The sequence below is a fragment of the Rhinichthys klamathensis genome, unplaced genomic scaffold (genome assembly GCF_029890125.1).
Source record: "Rhinichthys klamathensis goyatoka isolate OS25496 unplaced genomic scaffold, OSU_Roscu_1.1 h1tg000262l_1, whole genome shotgun sequence".
Lineage (NCBI taxonomy): Eukaryota > Metazoa > Chordata > Actinopteri > Cypriniformes > Leuciscidae > Rhinichthys > Rhinichthys klamathensis.
Window position 1 is genome coordinate 3,234,430 of NW_026606783.1, and position 12,753 is coordinate 3,247,182.

Below are 12,753 nucleotides of genomic sequence, written 5' to 3' on the forward strand. Positions count from 1 at the left end.
GGCCTGTATATGCACATATATGCACCTCAGTTTTGCCTATATGTGCAATATATGCGCATATATGCAGCATAGGCTATATATTATCATATATGTGCATATATGCTGATATGCAGCATATATGTGCATATAAACTGCATATAGGTTTCATTTATGTGCATATATCCTCATATAGGTTCTTTCCATGTGGGCGATTAAAACTGAGGTAAATTAATCAAGCTTTGAAACGCAAATAATATTTTCACGTAAAAACGCACAGTTTTGAGGCCCCGGAAACTAACCGGGAGTACTTTCTTGAAAAACTTCCAGCGGCCAGAACTCTGACCAGGGAGGTGACTACAGAGTGGGTCAGTGTGTATGCACTATAGTGCTGGTAAGGATTGCATACAACTTCATGTCTTAAATGGGCGAACTAACCCTTTAAGGTTTTTGCCTTTGTAGGGCAGTATACCTTTGGCTTCATTGAGCTAATAGCCTAGCTACCCTTTTTCAGGAATGTTACATTTACACTTAGGCAAACCAATGATTAATATTTAAACATTATAAGATGCTGCAATAATAACAGCTAATAAACAACTTTAATAGGCAACTGATGTGGTTATATTAAACTTTTTTCCGGTGTACTATTCATCCTTTTAAGTGCAAAACAGGAAAATTCGAAGTCCACCTTTAACATAAATTATGAAGGCGTAGTAAAAAATAATAATATTACAGTTTTAATGTGACCTTCATATATAGCAAAAAGAATTGATAAACATAAAAAGTCAACAATGAATGTGTTGTTTTAGAATAACACATGCACAGTGATTCAGTGAGGGGTCTGGCGGCCACGTCTTTTGGATTTTTTTTTTTTTTTCGTATTTATTAATAGACTACTGTTTCGGTGTGGAGAGTATTTTAATAAATTATTTTCACAGATGTTTCGGTTTCACTGTTTTTATGGTGCCAAATTGTACTACCTAATTGTAGCGTTGTGCAGTACTTTGTAGTCCTGGAGCGCACGAGTGCGGGCATTTTTCACACCGTGTTGCATTGTAGGGGGCGTGTTCTGGATTTTTCTTGCATACAATTGATCACTTCAACTGCCACTCACTCGTCACGCAAAAGCCGATTGGTCAGCTTGCACGATCATCATCAGCCAAACACATTCGTAGGGATTTTTGTTGTGCAGTGCTCGATGACCGTGGAATTTATGTAAAAATAAAAATAAAATACCGAAATGTCTGCGGTATAGGAAAAAGCTTTAAACCCACTACGCTTTGTGTGCCGGTCATTTAAAACACGAGAAAAGGATAAATTCACCAAAGTGCTGGAAGCAAAGGCACGTTAGGGGAGGTAAGCTAACTCAGTTAGCATCGCCACAATTCAATGAATCTAACTTGACTCTGATCTTTCACTTTTACTGATCTTTTTGTAAATGTTCACATGTTGGTATTTAAGAAAGCCAAGATACTATGGATTTTTTGTGCTTTTTATCAGAAATGGTCTGCTTAGCCCTCTCATTCGTGTGTTGCGCGCCGTTTAGAGGTCTTGACTTGCAGGAATTGTCGTGGTTGAAGTAACGTTACATACTGGCCATTTCTGGCTTTTCTCCTTTTTGAACGAAGATCAGTTAATATTCCGTCAAATGTTTACAGACATTTCATGCGAAAATATATTTGCTGCAGTTCTAGACTATAATTCATTACAATCATGGGAAAATAGAAGACTGGTGCTAAATTTATTCTGAAGAGGTGGCACAGAAATGCTTCTTAAAAGGAGCATTATCTGTCCTTAAAAAACAGCTGTATACTTTAATACAAGGGGCTGAAGTGGGTCAGAGTTAACGTTAGTCATAATGTTGTCTGGCTTTACGTCTGAATTCACCCTTAAAATTTGTGAACTATAGAGTTTTTGGCAACACTTTACAATAAGGTCTTATTAGTTAATGCAATGGCTATCAATGAGCAATTTCTTACAGTATTTATTAATCTTTGTTAACGTTACTTAAGAAAAATACCTGTTCATCATCGTGTGTTAGTTCATATCTCAGATCCATTAAATAATATTAACAGATGCAACTTTAACATTTACTAAAACATTATTAGAAATGAAATAAAAAAATGTTTAAGAATAGCCATGTTAAATTTCTGACCATAATGGGACTTAATAGAAATGTTGTGAAAGGACTGCATTGAAACTGCTGTTAGGATGCCTTTCAACATCACTGTTGAAATGTTGTTAAGGAGAAATGTAAGTTACCGAAATTCTTTCCATAGTTAAATGGTTACTTCACCCAGAAATGAAAAATAAATGATCATTAATTACTCACCCTCATGTTGTTCCAAACCCATAAGACTTTCGTTCATCTTCGAAACAGAAATGAAGATATATTAAAATAAATCTGAGAGATTTCTGTCTACGCAGCTACTATTTTGTTGCTTCAAAAATTCCATAAAAAGAGATTGCAAAACTAATCCATTAACTGTCAATGGATGGACAGAAATCTGAAGAAAAATTTATTAAAAATATTATAATTTTATTTCTGAAGATAAACAAAAGTTACGTGTTTTGAATGAGATGAGGGTGATTAAATGATGACAGAATGTTTATTTTTGGGTGAACTGAATGCAGAATGCACCTTTTAGATGTTGCTTTATGATTTATGCTGTGATAGTGTTTTACAACATTTTTAGCCTGTTTTCCTTTTCTGTCAAGGGTATGGAGGTGGATGCCAGTTTGAGCTCAGAGATGGAGTTGGATCCTGAGTTGGAGGAGGAGTTAGGGGTGTCTTTGGACGAGCTGCGCAGGTGGATCGAGGAGCAGGTGGATGGCAGTGAGGCCGTGCGGCAGCGGAAAGATCAGCTGGAGCAGCTGCAGGACTGGGTTGAGAAGAGGGAGAAGGAGGTCTCTGAAATGGACACTCTTTGCTCTAATGCCTCAGAGTAAGTATAAAGTGTGTGAGCGTTTATGCACTGAGATCAACACAGTATTTGTCTTCTCGACAATGGGACTGTCAAACAGCTAACCTTTTTTTATATAAATTGTGTGAACGCCTGGTTTAGACATCTTCCAAATATGGAATGGAAATTAGCATTCATAAGACAAAACTGACGACAAACTGTCCCAAATAATCATCCAGAACCAGTGCCTGCAATTTAATGTCCCAGCTTAAAGGGATACTCCACCAAAAAATGAAAATTCTGTCATCCTTTACTCACCCTCAAGTTGTTGCAAACCTGTATGAGTTTCTTTCTTCTTCTGAACACAAAGGAAGATATGTTGAAGAACGATTGGAACCAAACAGTTGTTGACAGAATGATCAAATGATGACAGAATTTTCATTTTTGGGTGGAGTATCCCTTTAAATATCTTGGCACAATGATATTTGATGAGGGATCCAAATTTGATGGCCAGGATAGCCCAGATTAAAACAGCACTTGCCAGACTGAAGCCAATATGGAGGGACAAGGACATCACCTTAGATTAAAGCTGAGATTTATCCATGCTCTGGTTAACTCCATCTTCCTGTATGCATGTGAATCGTGGACACTGATGGCTGAGCTAGAGAAGAAAATTCAGGCCTTGGAAATGCGAGGCTTTTGAAAAATTCTGGGCATAAGCTACAAAGATCATGTGACCAACAAGGAAGTACTCAACACCATTAGGCACAGCATGCTGGGCCCTATGAAGAACTCATAGCAACAGTCAAAAGAAGGAAACTGCAGTGGTATGGACATGTCACCAGATTCTCAGGGCTGGCCAAAACCATTCTCCATTCACGATTGAAGGAACAAGAAAAAGTGGGCAGACAATATCAAAGAATGGACCAGTGGTTTATGGGAAAAAAGAAAAGAAAGAATCTCAACAATGAGACTTTAGTCAAACAGCCAAACTGTTTCTTAAAAGTTTCTCGAGAAATATACAGTACTTACTGCAATATACAAATTCTTCCCAGTAACGTTGGCAGAAATATCATGTGGTAAACAACTTCAGCAAATGATACGCTGATCAAAAACACTGCACGAGTTTAGCAGGTGCAAGTTTCCACTCCCATCAATTGCTGTGGGTCTCTGTTTGAGTGTAATCCAGTGCATAACTCTTTGTTTTTACAGGTCTGTGGTTCAGTGTGAAGCTCTGGTGAAGGACGTGTACAGTAAGATGGGTCTAGTGTATCGTGAGAGCAGTTCGGAGGATGAGGGTGTAGGCGGGGCAAATACTTCTGAGGTCATTGAGATTGACGACGATGATGACGATGATGTCATTGCTGTGGGATGTGGTAAGTTAGGTTTTTATTTTTTTATTTAATGGATGTAAAAATTGTACAGTAACAAGTGTGTTTTTGCTCCACAGTGGTTCCTCCCAAGAAAGTTGTAACTCCAGCCAAGGATCCAGCGGTAAGACAGATGTGTAATTTGACAAACCACTCTAAAGGTGCTGTCACATTTATAATTTTCAGTGAATTTTAATGGGGGAAAATTCACATGATCGGGAATTTTCTGTTTGGGTGTAGATTTTGCATTGGATTCAAGTTGGTAATGCAAATTCGCCACGTTGACCAACGGAAAGCTGCTTGGTTTAAAAGTGACTTGTGTCTGAGCTGTGCTTCATACTTCGCTACACTATTGACACTAGACTTTTTTGCTTCCAAAAATCTGCTGAAATTGTGACCGCACCTTAATGCTATACTAATAGTACTTCATAAAGTTATTTGTCAGGTGCTTTAGTTGATGTTTCCTTTCCTGGATTATATTTATAGTTGAAGGAGGCTTCAGCTGCCCTTCAAAGAACATCTCAGCAGGTGCAGAACCTGGCCCAGACGGTCAACAGAACAGCCCCATCGGGTATAACCACTTCTGCTAAAGCCCCCTCCACACAAACCCATGGTGCTCTGGCTGTTCCAGCTGTGTTTATGTCTTCAGGCCCAAGGAATGCGCCCACTCAACCGAACCCTAATATTAAACAGGATAACATCAAGCTCGACATGACACTTTTGGGTAAAAAACGAACCAAGACGTGGCATCGGGGAACACTTGTTGCCATCAAACAAGTGGGTAAGTGTATGCGGTTTATTAAATTATTGAATAGTACTGTACATTTCACAACTGCTGTGTGTTTTCAGTAGGCTAAAATTGAATATCAACGCTTAATCCATTCTTTTGATATCAATTGTTCACAGGAAACAATTTTAAGTACAAGGTGAAGTTTGAAAATAAAGGGAAGAGTCTTCTCTCTGGTAATCATGTGGCATTTGACTACCACCCAACACTGGAAAGACTGTTTGTTGGTGCCCGTGTTGTTGCCAGGTACAAGGATGGCAATCAAGTCTGGCTCTATGCAGGCGTAGTCGCTGAGATGCCCAACAGTAAGAACCGTATGAGGTAAAATGAACAGAAGATCTTTGGATTGTTGGATAGAAGACATTACATGTGGTCAACCTAATATGCTGACTGAATGTTGTTGCAGGTTCCTGATCTTTTTTGATGATGGTTACGCCTCATATGTGGGCCTGCCTGAGCTCTATCCCATCTGTAGACCTTGTAAGCAACGATTTTCTTTTTTCAATTTCCTGCAATTTCTGTTTTTGCCTTATCTTTAAGTAATGTCAAACACTTGTTATTTATTGAATCTATTTGTAAAATAAAAATAATGAAGAAAAATAATTGCATGAAATAATTTGTTATAATGGATCATTCTCTATTTCTCTCTCTCTCTCTCTCTCAACCTGGATTTAGTGAAAAAGACGTGGGAGGATATTGAGGATGCATCATGCAAAGATTTCATTGAGGAGTATATCACGTCGTATCCCAACAGGCCCATGGTGTTGCTGAAGCCAGGGCAAATTATTAAGACGGAATGGGAGGGGACATGGTGGAAAAGCCGTGTGGAAGAAGTGGATGGCAGCCTTGTCAAAATGCTTTTCCTGGTCAGTTTGGCACCACATACAGCTAGAAGTGTTACAGTTAAAGATAAATTGTTATAGTAAAAAAAAAGCATTTGCTGCTAGATCTTTTTGAATGTCCAATTATGTTCATGTGAAGAGTTGCTGTATGTTTAATGACATTTGAACATGAAAAATATTGTTTGCAATGTTGCAGGATGATAAGCGGAGTGAGTGGATTTATCGTGGCTCTACACGACTAGAACCCATGTTTAATCTGAAAATGAACACCGCTAACAGTCAAGAGAAGAAAATGGCTGGTCAACAAAGACAGCGGCCTAATATGGGTGACTGATTGCTTTCTGTTTGTCCACATGTGTTCCTTTTTTACATTTTAAGGGAGTCTTAAGGCCCAGTCACACCAAGAACGATAACTAAAGATAACGATAACTATATTTGTGACCAAAACATAGCATCATAACATTCTGTTTATTATAAGCATGCACTGCTGTGATGTTGCCTGCCGCTTTAAATCCTCAAACCCTTAAAAGCAGAATGGATTCTGATTTTCTCTCAATTATTTTTCCATCCATCATTCTGAAAGTGATTCCAACTAAATTATTGTGCCATTAACATAGTTGTGGCAAGGACTAAATTTAGAATGATTTCTAAAACTAGGCCTATATATTTTTTATTATGCACTGAACAAAGTTATAAATGCAACACTTTTGTTTTTGCCACCATTTTTCATGAGCTGAACTCAAAGATCTAAGGCTTTTTTTATGTACACAAAAGGCCTATTTCTCTCTAATATTGTTCACAAATCTGTCTAAATCTGTGTTAGTGCAAATTAGTGCCTGTCTGCCTTGCGAAAAAAATAATTATTTTAGACATGCTCACATTTTAGAGAATGTAGTTTATATTTTCGTTAATGATTTATCATATCCACCCGCGACCCACCCGAAATTAATCAGAATGTTATTTTTATTACTTGACCCGCCCGATCTGCGGATATAACCGCGATCCGGTTAACTGACTGGTTTTCGGACCCACCCACCAATATAGTAAAACTGCACATTTTTGAGTAGCCTTTTATTGTGGCCAGCCTAAGGCACACCTGTGCAATAATCATGCTGTCTAATCAGCATCTTGATATGCCACACCTGTGAGGTGGAAGGAATATCTCGGCAAAGGAGAAGTGCTCACTAACACAGATTTAGACAGATTTGTGAACAATATTTGAGAGAAATAGGCCTTTTGTGTACATAGAAAAAATCTTAAATCTTTGAGTTCAGCTAATGAAAAATGGGGGCAAAAACAAGTATTGCGTTTATAATTTTGTTCAGTGTACTTATCATCCTTGGTGTGAACAGGCCTTTAGTGTTTCTATTTATGCTTCCATTTTGATCTTGTTAATTTTATGCTTAAACCATTCTTATTACATCTTAAGTATTAACTGGTCTGTTCCTACTCTGCACTAATTTTCCAGTTCACATCTTACTAAAAACTGTGTATGTATTTTTAGGAGCATTGAGGACAAAGGGTCCTGTAGTGCAGTACACTAGTGACAACAGTACTTCTGGTGCCAGTCGGCCTATAGCCCCGCAGCTCCCACCACCTCGGCCACTGCCTGCCGGACCCCCACAGCCTTCCCGCACAGAGTGAGTGCTTCAGGAGCTTCTATTCTTTCATAATACTGCCAAGTGTTAAACCATGTTTATCTTTTTCTCTTCCATTTCAGGAGTCCCAGTTTAAAGAGTCAAATGGCTAAGAAGAGCACTGGTCCAGTTGCACTGCAGCCTCGTCAGGCCGTGACCCCTGACCTCCAGCCCAAAGCACTAATTGGCACTGTTCAGCAACACAATACCTCCAGGTTAGCGTGATAACCCCGACACTGGGTACTTCAACACTGTCTATGCCGCATTTCCTTTTTTGCCTCTTTGTCAACATTTCCGTGAGGTATTCGGTGTTTCCTCTAGGATTTTTTTTAACTGTGGTGGCAGGCCCATTTCCCCAGGGGGAGGGGGTGTAGCCCATGAGTGATATTCCAATGGGCCACGGCCCCTTGCCCCAGGTGTTTAAACCTCCCCTAAGTATTATAATATGAAAGGCTCCAATAAGAGCGGCAAAGCGATTTTGCGCATCCCGTGCGCAGAATGATGCACTTGAAGCAACGTGAAGTCACAGCGTGCAGCGCTTTGCATTTAAAAGTTCAAAGCACAAAGCGAAGAGAAGAGATTATATCTATCTATGATTAGTGTATTCTATCTATGCAACAGTTTATTGAGCCTTTTCTTTTAACAGTTTTAATCTAACAGACACCCGGGAGAAAGGAATATGATTTAGAAAGCGCAATAAACTCCAGCAAGATAAAGTCATTTTATGCAAACCATAGACCTTTATCTACAAATAAAGTATAATAATGGGAACATTGATCTTGAAGAGAGTGGCGTTGTGTTACTGTTATAACCGAACGTGACGCGCTGTTTGAATGCTGAATGGAGAATGACTGAGGAGAGATTAGTTTCCATTAACTTTAACTTAACGACTTAAATATTCATTTTTACCTCACATTATGCTATTGAATGACTTTAGAAGTCTTGGAATATAGTGTGAAAACTTTATGGTGCTTTACAATGTTTTTTTATGACTTTAGTGGGGCTTAACAATAACACAATAGTATGCAAAATATCGGACCTCATTGAGAAGCTGCAGCTGTGACGGGATGATTTTTGGTTTGGCGGCCCGCCACGGCAGAATGAATGTAGCGGAAACACTGGTATTAGTGTCTTCAGTGGCCTGATTAGGTGTAAAATACTGTTAAACTGTTTTGTAATCCAATCACTCAAATCAAATTCAGAGTTATTCAGAAATACATGTCTTTTTTGCAGAGTAATTATAATATAAGTAGTATACAAGCACTATGTACCAACATCTTATTTTCTTACTTGCAGGCTCTTTCTTCTGCAGTCTGGACCTGTGCATACGTTAACGCCAATCACACCAACAACTCATAATTTGCAGACAACCGTGTCGACCTACACAAGTGAGCGTATTCCTCAGGAGCCATCGTATCAGGCCCCAAATGACCGACTCTTCTACCTTACACACAACTGCACTCCAGACTGTCTAAAGCGCATCCGCCCCACTCATCACAACCTGCACCGAGGACGCAACCCACTTCTTACGCCATTGCTCTATGAATTCAGGCGCATGACAGGCCGTAGACGACTTAACCGCAAGGTTTGTATGTCTTATCGGTGATATTTTGTGTTCGAAATCCAGTCATTTCAACAGAAATCGGCACGAGTAAGGACAAAATATTCCCCCACATAGATTTCATATCAGGTTTAAGGTGCTCATGCAAATTCACCATGTTGACCAACATCTGTGTGAACTATGGTTTTACTATACTACAGACTAGTGGTAAACTGAAAAGTGTTTTTCCATGGTTGTTGCAAATATCTAAGAGCATGATGATCAATACTAATTTTTATTAACCATCTTCCTCTCTTGCTCAGATGTCGTTCCACGTCATCTACAAGTCCCCATGTGGCTTGAGTCTGAGGAATATGGCAGAGATACAGCGCTACCTCTTCCAGACACTCTGTGACTTCATCTTCTTGGAGATGTTCTGTCTGGATCCCTATGTGTTGGTTGACCGCCGATTCCAACCGCAGAGGCCGTTCTACTTCATCCGGGACATCACAAGTGGCCGCGAAGACATTCCCTTGTCCTGTGTGAATGAAATCGACGGCACATCTGCACCCAGTGTGGCCTATAGTAAAGAGAGAATCCCAGCAGATGGAGTCTATATTAACACCAGCTCAGACTTCCTGGTGGGCTGTGACTGCACTGATGGCTGCAGAGACAAGTTAGTATAATTGATTAACTTTCAACAAAAGAAGTAAAAAAAAAAATATTAAAGAACAAAACCTCTTTACAATAGTTTGGCATAATGTTTTAAAATATTTTATTTTCTAAGAAGTAATTAAGTCAGCATGATGTGAAATTTCACCCCATCAATTTCCTAAATGCATGTTATTTATCTTTTTGTGATAAATGTATCCTTGCATTAGTTCCTATTTTAATTTTATTTGACCTTATTTGAAATAAAAAATCTCATAACTCAACCTTCAGGTAGCAGACTTGTTTCTGTTGATGTATGCTGGATTTTTCTAATCATTTAACCATTAAACGCAACCATGGGTCTTTATCGACCTGACATTATTCACTACCCTCTCCCTCATTAATTTTTTTAAGTTAGACATTACCCTTCTTAGTATTTCTCAATCTATTTATTACAAGCAATATAACAAGAAAAATTAAATATAAAAGTCTGTTTTCTAATTCATTTTTTTGTAAAAAGTATAGTGTAATAGTTAAAAAACTTATCTGCCCACATCAAAGTAATATGGTGCAACCAACATAAAGAAAAAAACATAAAACAGGAATTTATATCATAGAGACCTTGCGGAACCTCATGACTGTCAAGGTCAATAAGTATACAAAACATCAGATAATTTGACCTTTTTATCACAGGACAAGATTAGTTCAGGCTCTAAAGTGTCAAGGGGTGAACTTTTAAATAATTAATGGTTTGTTTGTTTGTTTGTTTTTTACTTTATGGTTACACCACATTACATTTTTACAGTCATACAATTTAAACTTGTTCTTGAAAATGAATACAAAGAGTACATTTCTAAGACCTGATTTTGTTCTGTACCTTTGCTTGTTTGTAGATCCAAGTGTTCGTGTCACCAACTGACTCTACAGGCTACAGGATGTACTCCAGGTGGACAGATCAACGCCAACGCTGGATACCATCACAAGAGACTGGAAGAATGTCTCCCCACAGGGTCAGTGATTCATAACCAACCCTCTCATGTTGATTTCAACTTACTGTCTTCTAGCTCCTTTTAATTGTAATGTCTCTCTTTTTCCTTTCTCTTTCTGTTTACATTCTCAGAATCTATGAATGCAATAAGCGGTGTCGCTGTAATGCGCAGATGTGTACTAACCGTCTGGTTCAGCATGGTTTGCAGGTCCGACTGCAGCTCTTTAAGACCCAGAATAAGGGCTGGGGCATTCGTTGCCTTGATGACATCGCCAAGGGCTCCTTTGTTTGTATCTATGCAGGTAACACACTTGGACTTCAGTTTATTTAAAAGAACATCACTCCAGTGTTTAGTCTTGCTTAAGCTTTTCCCTCTTATTGTTTTATATTAATATTTGTTTCTTACTCTTTTCAGGTAAAATCCTGACTGATGACTTTGCCGATAAAGAAGGTTTGGAAATGGGCGATGAATACTTTGCCAATCTAGATCACATTGAGAGTGTGGAGAACTTTAAAGAAGGTTACGAGAGTGAGGCTCATTGCTCCGACAGCGAGGGCAGCGGGGTGGACATGAGCAGGGTTAAACTACCTGCTTCCTCCCAACACGGTAAATCCACCACCAAGATGGAGGAGCGTAACAGCAGCACTACCGGCAAAAGTGAGAGACCTATGCACACATCTGACTATTCTGCTTGTTCTACTATTCCACTACTACTTATATCTGTGTTATTGGGGGAAAAGTAACGACACCAACCAAGTCCAACTCAGTAATTGGGTGTCAAAATTGTGAATCCTACTATAGTCAAGGTGAAGCTCAAACAAAGTATTTGCCCCCCAAAAGTATTTAGCCATATTGAAGGATAGTCTTCATTGCATTAAAAGCAAAAAGGCGGCCTTTGATAACTTCACTATTCTGAGACACCTTTACACTAAACGCATTTAACAAACTGGCCTCTAGGTGGTTTAGTGTGTCAGTTCTTAAGTTCACACAGGTCTCCTAGCAGGTGTAGTTCATCACATTAACTATGAACATGATCAATTCACACTTTTTTTTTTTTGCATTAAAATATTGCTTCCTTTTTTTTTTTAAATAAATTGAATTTTGTTTCCTTTTTTTTAACTGCTACTCAATGTATTGTATTTTAGTGTAGTATCATACTTTTTTTTTTTTGTATTTATTTGCGCGTGAGCACAAGTTTGTTATAATGTAGATCCAGCAGGTGAAGGTTAAAATATGTATATAATACACTTGTTTTTCCACCCACTTACTAGGCCAAGACGATTCATCTGATGACAGCGACGATGACAAAGACGAAGACTCTAATGATGAAAGCGACAGCTCAGATGACACATTTGTGAAAGACACATATTACACCACCAGCTCAGTGTGGAGGAGCTACACCACCCGCAGACAGGCCAAGGGAATGAAGGAAGGTGAGGACGCACAAGTTTTTTAATCGATCTGCCCTCTCCTCAGACTGAGACAGAAGACCGGTCACTAGAAGGCAGACTTGGGTCGAAGGTGTGTGTGTGTGTGTGTGTGTGTGTGTGTGTGTGTGTGTGTGTGTGTGTGTGTGTGTGTGTGTGTGTGTGTGTGTGTGTGTGTGTGTGTGTGTGTGTGTGTGTGTGTGTGTGTGTGTGTGTGTGTGTGTGTGTGTGTGTGTGTGTGTGTGTGAGAGAGAGAGAGAGCTACTCCACTGTCCTCTCCTCAGACTGAGACAGAATACCGGTCACTAGAGGGCAGACTTGGGTAGAAGGTTTGTGTGTGTGTCTGTGAGTGTGTAAGAGAGAGCTACACCACTGTCCTCTCCTCAGACTGAGACAGAAGACAGGTCACTAGAGGGCAGACTTGGGTAGAAGGTTTGTGTGTGTGTCTGTGAGTGTGTGTAAGAGAGAGCTACACCACTGTCCTCTCCTCAGACTGAGACAGAAGACAGGTCACTAGAAGGCAGACTTGGGTAGAAAGTGTGTGTGTGTGTGTGTGTGTGTGTGTGTGTGTGTGTGTGTGTGTGTGTGTGTAAAAGTCTTGTAAAATTGTCACAAAACCTATCAAGAACAT

At 39.3% G+C, this 12,753-nt stretch overlaps 1 protein-coding gene across 1 annotated transcript; it reads left to right on the top strand.

Annotated features, from left to right (window-relative positions):
• Positions 1 to 1,121: 1,121 nt before the first annotated feature.
• setdb1b (SET domain bifurcated histone lysine methyltransferase 1b) lies at positions 1,122 to 12,166 on the top strand. Its single transcript, XM_056267673.1, has 17 exons — positions 1,122 to 1,332; positions 2,695 to 2,921; positions 4,092 to 4,255; positions 4,330 to 4,373; positions 4,736 to 5,030; positions 5,156 to 5,357; positions 5,443 to 5,516; positions 5,712 to 5,902; positions 6,075 to 6,204; positions 7,383 to 7,518; positions 7,599 to 7,730; positions 8,812 to 9,100; positions 9,379 to 9,731; positions 10,600 to 10,716; positions 10,827 to 10,996; positions 11,110 to 11,352; positions 11,967 to 12,166. The coding sequence occupies exons 2-17, from the start codon at positions 2,698 to 2,700 to the stop codon at positions 12,149 to 12,151; spliced, it is 2,949 nt and encodes a 982-aa protein (XP_056123648.1). The 5' UTR covers positions 1,122 to 1,332; positions 2,695 to 2,697; the 3' UTR covers positions 12,152 to 12,166.
• Positions 12,167 to 12,753: the final 587 nt, after the last annotated feature.